The 13,296-nt window shown below is 42.4% G+C and overlaps 2 protein-coding genes across 11 annotated transcripts in view; one reads left to right on the top strand and one right to left on the bottom strand.

Moving 5' to 3' along the window:
* LOC110529530 (TGF-beta-activated kinase 1 and MAP3K7-binding protein 2) overlaps nucleotides 1-6,273 on the top strand; it is a 70,440-nt gene extending 64,167 nt beyond the window's left edge. For all 10 annotated transcript variants that reach the window (XM_021611781.3, XM_021611783.3, XM_021611782.3 and 7 more), the window contains one exon: nucleotides 3,779-6,273. In XM_021611781.3, coding sequence (XP_021467456.2) covers nucleotides 3,779-3,918 — 140 coding nt within the window. In that variant the 3' untranslated portion in view covers nucleotides 3,919-6,273. The remainder of the gene's footprint in view (nucleotides 1-3,778) is intronic.
* Nucleotides 6,274-6,447: 174 nt separating this feature from the next.
* Nucleotides 6,448-13,296, bottom strand: LOC110529532 (endoribonuclease ZC3H12A). The gene is made up of 6 exons (XM_021611785.3): nucleotides 12,402-13,296; nucleotides 10,382-10,935; nucleotides 9,130-9,269; nucleotides 8,667-8,901; nucleotides 8,329-8,435; nucleotides 6,448-7,784 (listed from the first exon to the last, which is right to left on the bottom strand). The coding sequence occupies exons 2-6, from the start codon at nucleotides 10,711-10,713 to the stop codon at nucleotides 6,772-6,774; spliced, it is 1,827 nt and encodes a 608-aa protein (XP_021467460.2). The 5' UTR covers nucleotides 10,714-10,935; nucleotides 12,402-13,296; the 3' UTR covers nucleotides 6,448-6,771.

The raw sequence follows: 13,296 nt of genomic DNA on the forward strand, positions 1-13,296 counted from the left end.
CCTCTGGGTTGGTACCTGTAGCTTTGTCTATCCGTCTGTATATCCATGTGTCTGTCCCAGTTGTCCAACATCTCCTTTTCCTCCTTCATACTGTGTAGGCCCTGTGTTCTTCCCATCCACAAAGGTGGTGATCCCTGACATCTTAATAATTATCACCCAATCTCAAAACTTGAGATTGTTCAGCGAAAATATTAGAACTCTTGGTAAATTCTCAGCTGTGGTCCTTTTTAGACAATTGTATTCTGAATTCTCACCAGTCAGGCTTTAGGCCAGGACACTGCACCATCTCGGCTGCTTCTCTAGTCATAAAGGACATACAGTGCCTTCAGAAAGTATTCATACCCTTCACTTATTCTACATTTTGTTGTGTTATAGCCTGAATTCAAAATGGATTAAATTGATTGTTTTTCTGACCCATCTACACACATTACTCCATGATGACAAAGCAAAACATGTTTTAAGAATATTTTTCACATTTATTGAAAATGAGATACAGAAATATCTAATTTAACTCACTCGGTAAGTATTCACACCCCTGAGTCAATACATGTTAGAATAACCTTTGGCTGTGAGTCTTTCTGGGTAAGTCTCTAAGAGCTTTACACACCTGGATTGTACAATATTTGCACATTATTATTTTTACAATTCTTCAAGCTCTGTCAAGTTGGTTGTTGATCATTGCTAGAGACATTTTCAAGTCTTGCCAGCGATTTTCAAGCTGATTTAAGACAACACTTTAACTAGACAACTCAGGAACATTCAATGTCATCTTGGTAAGCAACTCCAGTGTATATATGACCTTGTGTTTTACATTATTGTCCTGCTGAAAGGTGAATTTGTCTCCCAGTGTCTGTTGGAAAGCAGACTGAACCAGGTTTTCCTCTAGGATTTTGCCTGTGCTCAGCTCTATTTTTGTTTCTTTTTATCCTAAAAAACTCCCTAGTCCTTGCCATTGAGAAGCATACCCATAACATGACGCAACACCACACTGTTTGAAAATATGAAGAGTGAATTTGTCCCAAACAAAATGCTTTATATTCAGGAAATAAAGTTAATTTCTTTGCCACATTTTTTGCAGTTTTACTTTAGTGTCTTATTGCAAACAGGATGCATGTTGATAGAATATTTGTTATTCTATAAAGGCTTCCTTCTTTTCACTCTGTCATTTAGGTTAGTATTGTGGAGTAACTACAATGTTGTTGATCCATCCTCAGTTTTCTCCCATCACAGCCAGTAAACTGTGTAACTGTTTTAAAGTTACCATTGGCCTCATGATGAAATCCCTGAGTGGTTGTAGTGACTGGGTGTATTGATACACCGCGCAAAGTGTAATTAATAACTTCACTATGCTTAAAGGGATATTAAATATCTGCTTTTTTTATTACGACCCATCTACCAAATAGGTGCCCTTCTTTGCGAGGCATTGGAAAACCTCCCTGGTCTTTGTGGTTGAATCTGTGTTTGAGACTCAATGCTCGACTGAGGAACCTTACAGATAATTGTATGAGTAGGGTACAGAGATGAGGTAGTTATTCAAAATCATGTTAAACACTATTATTGCACACAGAGTCCATGCAACTTATTATGTGACTTGTTAAGCACATTTTTACTCCTGAACTTAATTAGGCTTCTCATAACATTTTCATTTTTAATTAGTTTGTAAACATTTCTAAAAACATATTTCCACATTGATTTTATGGGGCATTGTGTGTAGGCCAGTGACACAAAATCAACATTGAATCCATTTTAAAGTCAGGCTGTAACACAACAAAATGTGGAAAAAGTCAAGGGGTGTGAATACTTTCTGAAGGCACTGCAGTTAACGCACTAGACAGGAAACAGCACGGCGCTGCGCTTTATATTGATCTGTCCAAAGCATTCAATATGGTTAATCATGCACTCCTGCTATGGAGGCGATCTGAAATTGGTCTTGACCAAGCAGCTGGTTAAACAACTACCTGCACGACAGAAGTCTATGTATATCTGCTGATGGAGTTCAGTTTAATTAACATAACCAAAGGAGTGCCACAAGGCTCAATACAAGGCCCTTTACTGTTCACTATTTACATTAGTACTGTTGGTTTGTCCCTGAATAATAATTAATGGGGCCTACATCTATGCAGATGACACAGTAATACACAGTAATATTCCTGTGCCCCCTCAGTGCAGCAGGCCATTCACAACCTTCAGCTTGGCTTTGATTCAATTCAAGAGTCGCTCACCTATCTTCAATCAGTGATAAATGTTGATAAAAATAGTTTATGTTGTTCTCCAGGTAAAATTGACCCGAAAGACCTGCTTATCTGCACCTTGAAGGGAGCCCAAATTGAGCAAGTCCCTCATAATAAGTATTTAGAGGTGGATGCTGGTGGGAGGAGCTATTGGAAGATGGGCTCATTGTAATGGTTGGAATGGAATGAATGGAACGGTGTAAAGCATGCGGTTTCCATATGTTTGATGTGTTTGATACCGTTCCAACCATTACAATGAGCCTGTTCTCCTATAGCTCCTCCCACCAGTCTCCGCTGGTATTTAGGTATTTGGGTTGATGATAAGCTGTCCTTTAAAACACATATTTAAAAACGGACAAAGAAGCAGAGACTTAAGATTGGTTTCCTTCATAGAAAAAAATCTTGCCTTACTTTTGAAAATGAGAGGAAGATTGTTCAAGCATCCCTCCTAGTACTGACTATGATGATATAATCTACATGCACCCAGCAGCCTCTGTTTTAAAACCTTTAGATTCAGTCTATCACTGGAGGCAATTTTCGTACACATCATTGCCTTTTATATAGTTCTGTTGGCTGTGAGTCTCTGACTACCAGAAGGGCACAACATTGGCTGCTATTTGTATATAAAGCAGTTCTCGAGAAACTCCCATACTACCTCACCTCACTTCTAAATTGGAAATCCAGCCAACATCAGACTCGCTCTCAAGACTGACTGGTTCTAGAAGATTCGCAGATCTCCATAGAGTTCAGGAAGATTGCTTTTAGTAATTGTGCCCCTGTAGCATGGAATGACCGGCAGGCCACTTTGATGCTTGACTCGCTGGTCTCGAATGGTCAGTTCAGGACTTTGAGGAGGAATGTGCTGAAGGAGAACTGCACTTGTTTTGATTGAGGTGTAATTGTATCTGCTGCTTTTGAATTTGAATGTGTAATTGTACATTTTTAGTGTTGTATTGAGATGGATCATGTTGGTTTATTGTTCCCTCTGGTCTCAATGGGTTTCCCCTGATTAATAAAGGTCAAATACTAAATGTTTATCAAAGCCACCTTTGCACACCTTTTCCTAACAATCTTACAACAGATGACCTTCACATACAATGTTGCCATTTCACACAAAGAAAGCACCATTGACATTTGTTGATGAGAGGTTTGCATGTTGTTGCTTTTTTAACATTTGAAAGGATTCTCCTAGCACTCTGATACTTCCTTAGCATTAAGTGTTTTCTTGTGCAAGACACATCCTGGAGAGTGAAAGAACCAGAGTGATTCACCAACTACCAACAACTGCCAATTCAACCCATCAGTGGTGCAAGTACAATATTCCAGTTTTATTGCAGAAACCAAAAACAGCACTGTATATGGTGATAGCTAGATACACCCCTAATATTCAAGGGTATAATTTGAAGGAACAACCCTTGACAGTCTGACCCCATTTTGATTGATGTTCTACAGCTGACTGTGTGTCTGTGTGTTTATCTCTGGAGTCTGTTGGGTGACTAACTCCTCTCCGTCTACCGCTCTCTCTTTCCTTCCCTCCCTCCATCCAGAGTCGAGCAGTAAGAGCGTTAAGACTGTAGCAGACCAGGAGGAAGACGAGGGGACGCAGTGGAGCTGCACGGCCTGCACCTTCCTCAACCACCCCGCCCTCAACCGCTGTGAACAGTGCGAGTTCCCACGGCACTTCTGAGCCACAAAGACGCCAACAATACCAACAACCTGCATCACTTTTCAATGCGAATCAAGGAAACTACATTAGAAAAGACGTTTTTTTTCCCTTCTTTTTCTAGTGGTAAGAAAATGAATGGACAGGGGTTTGTAGTTTTTTCCATTTTGGGACTGTTTCTTTCCCCCCTCCTCCAAGGTTTGTAGTTTTTTTTCCATTTTGGGACTGTTTCTTTCCCCCCTCCTCCAAGGTTTGTAGTTTTTTTTCAATTTTGGGACTGTTTCTTTCCCCCCTCCTCCAAGGTTTGTAGTTTTTTCCATTTTGGGACTGTTTCTTTCCCCCCTCCTCCAAGGTTTGTAGTTTTTTTTCCATTTTGGGACTGTTTCTTTCCCCCCTCCTCCAAGGTTTGTAGTTTTTTCCATTTTGGGACTGTTTCTTTCCCCCCTCCTCCAAGGTTTGTAGTTTTTTCCATTTTGGGACTGTTTCTTTCCCCCCTCCTCCAAGGTTTGTAGAATGCTATCCACTGAAGGCTTGACTGGATAGTGTTTACAGGTTGTGTTACTTTACTAAGCCAGCAGAGTTGGATGATACCTCACCTTGGAGTCTCTGCATGCGTGGGGTCACCCCCCTCTCCCTCCTCCTGCTCAACGCTCGGCAGGCGACTTTACCCCTGGGGGTGCCTCGCCTTTTCCATATACAGTATTAACAAGTTGTCCTGCAGTGTGTTGGCACACACAAACACGTGTATGGGTGCCAACGTGCATTTGCTGATTTTTTTCTTCTGTGATTCTAATCAGGAATGGGAACTTTGGTCAGCCGTCACCTCACACCTGAAGGGAAAACTAACAGACTACTTGTTGACAATTTGTTTGGTTGCTGTTTCTAGAGGATGACAGGGGGAAACTTACTGCCACCAAAACTTTTCTCTCGTCTTCTGTAATGTCCCTTATCAATCTGCGTCTCTTCAATCTAGAGTAAAAAGAACGGAAACTCAATTGCATGCTTTATGTGTACAGTACATGGAGGGAGGAAATACCATTGTGCTTTTTACTGTACATCATTTATGAATGTGCCTTAAATGCCTTCTTCCTCACTATGAATCACTTGTATTTCCTGTAAGTATAGCTTTATAGACTTTATTTACTTTGTTTTGTCTTGTTTTGTTTCCATTTTCTTTCAAACCAATAAGTACGGTGTCCCTTTTAAGCTTTTTACTTGATTTCTGTGAGAATTGAAGCATTGTGGGAAAAAAGAGGCGCAGTTGAATGAAAACTATGCAGTCATGAAGCTTCTTCTGCTCAGTCTGTCGTTCATCGCTTGTGTATATGCTGAATTCCCTGTGTACGATCTGCAGATGCAGCAAAGTCAAAAGAAAGATGGAGGAGTTTTTTTTTTAGGATGCAAGAGCTCTTGGACAGGTGAAAAAAGCTCATAAGCAGAATGACAAACTGCCATCTTATCTGACAACTGGAATGTAGGTTTAATATTTGGGGACTTTTACACCTCAGTGCCAAGAGATGCATGAATTTTACAGTTCACCTAAAACTTGCATCAGAATAGAAGCTTTCGAGTCGGATGAAAGAAAGACGGACTTTGGTAATTGCATTAAGGTGTTAAGGCCCTTGTACAGCTTGGTGGAAGGCGACTGTTTCCTGAGGGCTTTCAGAATCAAAATATTTTGCTATGCAGTATAAATTGGGTAAGTGTTCCAAATGAATATGTTTTAAAGTATTCCTCTTTCAAATCAGCAGATATTTATATAGGTATGTGCTTTACCGTATCTACCCCTGGCCAGAAGTTTAGAATATCTCCTCTAATAAAAGACAATAAGGACAGTGCCATTGTTATATTTCCAATAAAGTGAGACAAAATAGTGTCTGTCCTCATTGTATAATCATGTTTTTATTTGGTTAAATTTGTCCTGTGAAGCTTTTTTTTTATGAGGATAGTTTAAAAGTTTACCATTTTAATGATTTTACCTTAATTGTGGAATGGGTTATTATTGTTTGTTTTTCACGTTGTGAAATGCTGCCACACATTACTGCCTTAGAATGGCATTTGTATTGACAATCTATGCAGTCACAAATTAAGATGTCTTTTTTTTTTTTTTTACCAAGCTTAGTATTGTCAAAAACTGATTCGGTAGAAGCCAAATTCTTAGTTGTCTCTTAAGCACTTATAACATTTTTTTCTGTAAAAACCCCAAAGAAACTAATTGTTCAGCTTTATCTGCAGCTCGGTGTGAAGTCGGTTAATACATGTTTTATTCATAAAGAAAACTCATTTGGACAACTAAAGTGTTTTTTTGATTTTAGCTGGGAAAACTGTCTTTGTAACAGATAAGTTATTTGTAAAAATAAAAAAAAATCTATTCTGAAATTCTGGATTTCTTACTAGATATTCCACATTTAGATTCCATTCCATTGGTTGTTGGCTTGCATTGTCACATCTCCTCACTCCAGTAGATGGCAGTAGAGACCTAAAATAGTTGGTATGATAAAGTTCAGGAAGCTTGGCAGTGTAAATTGGTAAATGAGACAGATCATCAGACAATTTTCAAGGACTTATTTTTAATATGGACAACAAACAAATGACAAGGACAGTATTATTCTGCATACCGTACAGGTTAACACCCATTTTGTCAAATAGCTTCCCTCAGTTTGAGGCTACATGTTAAAACAACACATGCTGCTTTGATACTCTTTAAGGCAATGCTAGATTCAAAATGAACTAGCATCATTCAGGAGATGGTAGTGCATTGCACTTGACCTATATACATACATAGGAAATTCAGCACAGACTGCTACATTTTCAAGCTTGTCTCTAGTCTGCTGAGGAACTACTGTGTTTAATGCTTACAGAGAAAGATCTTGCACGTTAGAAGGGAACGTGACTGGTTCTGAACCTCTGGATCAGAGGAACCAGCTCTGACTTGTTGAGCGTGTGTGGGTACAGACTCATCACATAGTCTACCATGCTGGGGGGGAAGAGGGTGCTGAGCTGGTTCTTCACACTCCTCCTCTGCTCACTATCTGCAGCTTTACCGCCATTGGACCTGGTCATCTCCACTCTCTCGCCAGAGAGGCCCTGTCCCAGGCTGTGTTCTGGGAGGCTGTGACTCTGCCTTTGTGGGGGAGGACTCTGAAAGTACTGCTGCTCGGTGAAATGGATGGGGTTACTGTGAACAACATAGGAGCTCTTTCTTAGCTGTGGCTGGAGATGCTGGTGGCCGTACATGCACTGGCTGCACTCACAGCTCTGTGAGTGGTCACAGCCACAATGTAGCAGTCTTTGGGGGGCATAGTGAACTCCCGAGGAAGGACCACCCAGGCTGAGCCTCTGTGTGTTGCTGCCGTAACTGTGGCTGCTGTAAGTGCTGGAAGGGTAGACGTCCCCACTGCCCTGGCTGCACCCGGCCACCCCACTGCTGTATGTGTAAGACACCCCGGGCCCCTTGGGGTTGTTTGTCTGGTCCTGGACATATAGTCCGGACAGGGAGGTCTCCAAGGAGCCAAAGGCCTCGTCAGTGTCTGGGCTGGGGCAGAAGTGGTGGCTGGATTTGTGCTGTAGAACTGGGCTGCCTGTTTCTCTCTGGCTGGTGAACTGATCACTTGGCAAAGCCCTGTGGGAATGGGAATGTTCATTTTTTCTAAGGTGAGGCGGTGTGGAAGGATATCTGTGTAGATGATTAGTAGTGTGATCCGGCTCATAAAGGGATGTGTAGATATGGCCCTCCTGGCCGAGGCCTGAGGGGAGAAATGACCACTCCCTGTCTGTCTGAGCAGCAGGTTTGCTCTTGGCTCTAAGTTCATCTGCTACAGACAGCTGCGATTGGTTGGAGCGCTCTGGGTGGTAGAACTTGCACTTCACTCCATAAGTACACTTCTTCCCTGGAAAGAAACATATAAGGAATATTTATGGGCTTTCAAAAACATGGCTCACATATGTAACCCTGTAACTCTTTAAAGAGACTGTCAACTAGGATGTGTGTCTGTCTGAGTGCACTCACTGTAAAGCCCTCTTCCACCCTTCTTTAGTACTGTAAACACACTTAGCAAAGCAAACAAAATATGTCTAGTCTCCAGCCTGTTTTTGTTCCACTAGGTACACGGCAGAGTGCTATGAGGGTCTGTTGTACTCCTCTGACAGGAATAATCCCAGGCCTGCCGTTAGCTTTATTATCCTGGGTGTTGATAATAAGGTATTTTGTTTGTGAGTGGCGCTGTGCTGTAGCCTTGGAGTGGTGCTGCTCCCCCATTGCCAACAGCCGACTGACAGGCAGCCAAAGGGAATTACAACCGACCCAACTACTAGTCACAAACTACAAATCAAATCCTGCTCAGCTGGCTCACATTGGATGAGTTAGTCAAAACCCCCAGGTGAATGAGGTAGGAAACTGAAAATAAAAGTGTGTATTGTAAAATATCTACCAACCATATGGGCAACGCTCCTTCTTGTTTTCTGGGGTCCACTGCTTTATTCTCAGAAAGTTGTCAATCGTTGGGCCATTCCTTCCCAGAGGATCATCAGGAGGCATGAACCTTGAATATAAAGTCATATGAATAAGATGTAAGCATGATGCCCAAAACTCTTGAAGTCAAGTCTTCATTACAGATGTATTACAAGTATATAAGCAAGAGGGATTTTGTAGGTGGTGTAACAGGTGGTATACCATCTCTCATATGCCAACCCCAAATTAAAATGGTTTATATCCTCCTTATAGGCCCTGCATCAGATGCCCTCTTAGATGCTGTCTTAGTGTTGGGACTTACTTGTCATTGGCAAAGCTGTACATCAACAGCCTTTCCTCTATAAACGTCTTCCACTCTGGCTTCTCTATCTGCAGGTCTCTGTAGTTGTCATTGGACACAACGATGCCATCAGACTCGTAGGCCAGTTTGATGATGTAGCGGTCGTCGTAACACACCACTCTCTTCCCGTTGACGCAGCGTGATGGGGTGTACACCAGGATCTTTCTCTTCTCCAGCTCATGGAGGATGGGCTGATCTGCAGGGTCACGTGACGAGAGGTTAGAGTTCCATAGACTTGATGGATTGTATCATATCAATCATTAAAAAGACAAGAAAGTAGTGCACAGCATACAGGGTGTAAACCACAATTCTCAGTTATAAAAGGCCATCAATACTGTATGGTGTAGGTGCTCAGTGTGTTGGTGACCTGTGGCTCCACAGTGCCATCTAGCCCTGGTCAGATAGTATAACAGGTGTGTCCTACCTGTCATGGGGGCCTCAGGACGGGGTTGCTCCTTTCTCCACAGAGGCACGAACACTGTGATGTCACGGATACCTCTCTCCAAGAACCACCTAACTGCCAGCAACAGCCCCCGGCATGAAAACACTTGCTTGTTGCCATGGCTGCAAAGACAGGAGCCACAGTAGAACATTAGCTTCCCTTTTTCAGTTCTAAAACGACTGAAGCCTGCTAGCTGTGTGACTCACCTACTCCAATTCACTCTTTTGCATAGCCCCAGCAAAGAGACTGTTGTGTGTCCTTTAATCCCAGAAACAAGTCTAAAGTGAAAACTATCTCCCCAAATTACCAAAAACTGGAATAACAGAAAGTATTGGAGAAGATATAATGTCACACTTCTGTAACCTTGTATAACATGTGAGCTGCAGCATCCTAATAGTGGTGCGATGTCTCCAGCAATACTTTAGACAGGCCTAAGACCTAAAATGCTATAAGGCCTCCCAGACCCTGACTGGCAGCTGATCACAGGGAGTGGATCATTTGCCTATACAGACAGCACTATATATAGCGTGGGGTTTCCCTGCACTCAACCATCAGGAAGTGGTAGGCAACTTTGCATAACAGGACACCAAAGATAAGACATTGTTGCCTTATAAAGCCACTGGGGCAGGGCACCGAACCCAACAACAATAGCACAGGTTATAGAATATACACAATGATTAGTAGAAAGATGTACTTTGCTTAAAAGTTTAGGTAGTGTTTTGGAGTTAAAGCTTTAGGGACAGAGACCTTTAGGAACAAGGAAACTCAGGACTTGAGTAATCAAAGGCTGCTTTGTAAGCAAACTTGTCACTGAGATTTATGCCAGAGTTAATTTGAGTAAGAGGAGTGAGTTTGCCTGAGAAGTAGAATCCTTCAAAGTTCAGCACCCCCCCCCCCAGCATTAGTTTGAGACACGTGATCTGTGTTGGACAAAATAACATCTGATTTATGAGAAGTGAACTTCTCGTTTTGTTCCTCTCAGTTTCGGGCTGCAGTGTCAACACCTACTTCTGTCACCTGTTGATTATTTCAGTATTTGTAGCATGTCTTTTTCACTATTGTTATAACATATCTGACAATACAGGTGCTGTGGGTGACCAGATAAATCGCTATGTGGTTATGTTTTCATTAGTACATACATTAGCTTAATTAGTGCCAGCATTTCATTTAATACTCTGTCTTTATCTATTTAATGCTAAAATTCCTATAGTCCAAAATGAAGTAGTACTCTCACCTCATGGCCACATTGCTTCCATCAATTACCACCGGTCTGAATCCCAAAGTGGGATCCCTGTCTGTAGCTGAGCTGGGCCGTAGGGACTGGCTGGGGTGGGGAGAGCTGCAGCCTCGAGGGACCAGCTGTGGGCTGGAGTGGGCTGAGCGGCTGGCTGGTATGGATGGGGTGGTGGTGGTTGTTGTAGTGGTGATTTGGCAGGTCTTGATCAGCTCCTCCAGTATTTCGTTGGTCTGGGCGTCATGACGCAGGCTCTCTAGCACACGCACAATGTCACTATTGGAGTAGCCCAGCTTGAGGAAGCGCTCCACTTTTCCATTCTGCTGGTCCATGCTGCTGGTCCTCAGCTCAGTGTGGCACACTCTGCCTCAGGTCTGTCAGTGTCTAGTAGTAGTATCCTTCCAGGCTCCTGTCAGGACTCTGTCTGTTGGTGAATCCTCCTCGTCTCCTTTTTCTATCACTTCATCACGGTTTCCACAACAACAGCATCAGTTTTGGAAGATCTGACAGGTGCAGGAAGGCCAGGGGGGGGGTGAGGTGAGGCAACCTCAACTCTGTAAACACATGAAGAAGCATGGTGGAGGTCACGGGGCTTTCAGATACTTTCAATGTGGTTAGGTGCACACTGCACAAGGATAGAATCGGCTGCTCGCGCCGCCACAGTCTCATGACTGCACGCAGACGCTCACGTCATACTGGTCTAGAAAGCCCCTATAGGCTCAGGTGAACTTAAATAAAGTGTTTGATACAACTAGCGCCCGTTGTCATAACAAATATAGACCACCGGAATTAATGAGGATATTCCTCTCTTTGAATCAAAACAGAAATGTTTTATGATATTTGTTTCGCAAATACTTTACATCAGTCCAGTCAGACACATCCTCCATTTAGTGGTCTGGAAAACCCCAATAATTATTTTACAAAGTGACTCTACCAATGACTGAGTATAAAAGGTAGAAAAGTGACATGCTGTGCATACCTTCACCACACCCTTTACCTTCTATTCTGGGTAGGCCTATGGAATGTTGAGGTTATATCTAAGAATAGCAACATATTTAGAAAGTGTTAAAAGCTTCAGGAATGTATTTTTCCACCAATCGTGGACTATCATGGTGACAGTGAACAAGCACAAATTGAAAGTCCTCATCTCTACTTTAACATGCAGTCTTACATGCACACACACACACACACACACACACGTTTGTATGCCCCATCATCTGTTCCCTAAGAGCACCCTTTTATCCCGACCGCATTCAAATTTGAAAGGCACTGGTGTTTTCAAGATCAAATCTAATTTTATTTGTCACATACGCCGAATACAACAGGTGACAACCTTAGACAGAGTAGACTCAACAGACAGAGTCCTGACAGGAGTTTGATAAGAGACGTGTTTAATGTTTATTGATACATCATAAAAGCCTCTTGGAGAATAAGGAAGAAAATGTCAGGCTAAGACAAACATTGCTCAGTTTACAAGTAAACTCTAATAGAGAAGCATACCATGCCAGTTAATGCACAACTATATAGGGGTGATAATTCCAAGATAAATATGGGTTACGATACCCCACACCCCCACTCATTTGCACGTGACAATTGAGATTAGGGTTGTTGATCTTCTACCTCTGAATAGTTTGAACAATCTACTTCTAACCACATCCTCTCTCACCGCTGCATCTCAAACCAGAACACTCTTTCTGCACCACCTCTACAAGACTAGACACAGTCCTGAATGCAGAGTATGAGGCTTCCCACGCCTGTCTTACAACGATCACACACTTCGTGTCTCACTGAACACTTGCTGTGAACTGTGTGGTAGTTGAAATGAACACTTGCCAAACTCTCAAGCACACAACATAAAGACAATCCTAGTGAACTATCAAAGAAACCAAAACTACCCAAATAAATGATATCAGCTCTAAGAAGTTAAACATTTACATAAAGTAAACCCTTTGCAGCTGAACAAGATTTGGATATTAGGTGGATTGTGTGCTAATTCTGCTCCCTCTCTCTCTCTACTTACAGTTCCAGTAGGTGGCAGTTAGAAGGAGCATCAATCAGCCTGCTTGTCTGGTGGAGAACCTGTTGATGTGTGTGAGAGAGCGTCAATCTCATGGAGAGACAGAACCGGTGTGTACTCTTATTAGTCATATGAGGAAGTCTCCAGAGACTTTGCTCAGACCAATGCCAGCAAGGAAGCAAAAGACAAATGCAATCATTTCACTTCCTCATCTGAGCCCAATACAGAGTCTGGGTCAGAATGCAGCTTGTTATAGGTAAGCCCCTTCCCGTCTTTCTTTGATCTTCCTGGTGTGGCATTACAACACAGTGGGACTGCCTGAGACTTGATACTGTACCTAGCCAGTTACCCGGCACTGTTCTTACTTTGTACTGTTACATATTGTTCAGTAGTAGGTGAAGTTCTATTGAATATGAGGTTAGTTCTTGAAATATGAGCAGCTCGTATGAGATTCATATCGTAAGAGCGGACGTTTAATAACCCCAACATACACCGCAGGGGGCACCTTAATTGGGGAGGATGGGCTCGTGGTAATGGCTGGAGCAGAATAGGTGGAATGGTATCAAATACCATTTACTCTGTTCCAGCCATTATTATGAGCCGTCCTCCACTCAGCAGCCTCCACTGACGTACACACACTACCACACACATCATTTTGAATCTGAAACAAGACGAATAGCTTTAAGGAACGGTGAAATATAATTCAATTTGCATAACATGCCATAGTGGTATGTCTGTCAAAATAAAGTCTATAGTTGAAAATCTAGAGCTTGTCTTTCTTGTGATACAGCACACACACAGAGGCTGATATTACTACGTATTTCCCTCTGGAATGCCAGACACCATTTCCTCCTGCAATGAACTCACCTACTCTCTGAGTCGTGGCTGTAGCTCAACT

This window comes from Oncorhynchus mykiss, chromosome 8, assembly GCF_057628025.1.
Source record: "Oncorhynchus mykiss isolate SJ-2025 chromosome 8, ASM5762802v1, whole genome shotgun sequence".
Classification (NCBI taxonomy): domain Eukaryota; kingdom Metazoa; phylum Chordata; class Actinopteri; order Salmoniformes; family Salmonidae; genus Oncorhynchus; species Oncorhynchus mykiss.

Coding starts and splice junctions, on each gene's coding strand:
- LOC110529532 (XM_021611785.3), bottom strand. CDS start 10,713: ATGGACCAGCAGAATGGAAAAGTGGAGCGCTTCCTCAAGCTGGGCTAC. Junction 8,902..9,129: donor TCCTGAGGCCCCCATGACAG/GTAGGACACACC, acceptor GTGACCCTGCAG/ATCAGCCCATCCTCCATGAG. Junction 7,785..8,328: donor GAAGGAGCGTTGCCCATATG/GTTGGTAGATAT, acceptor GTTTCTTTCCAG/GGAAGAAGTGTACTTATGGA.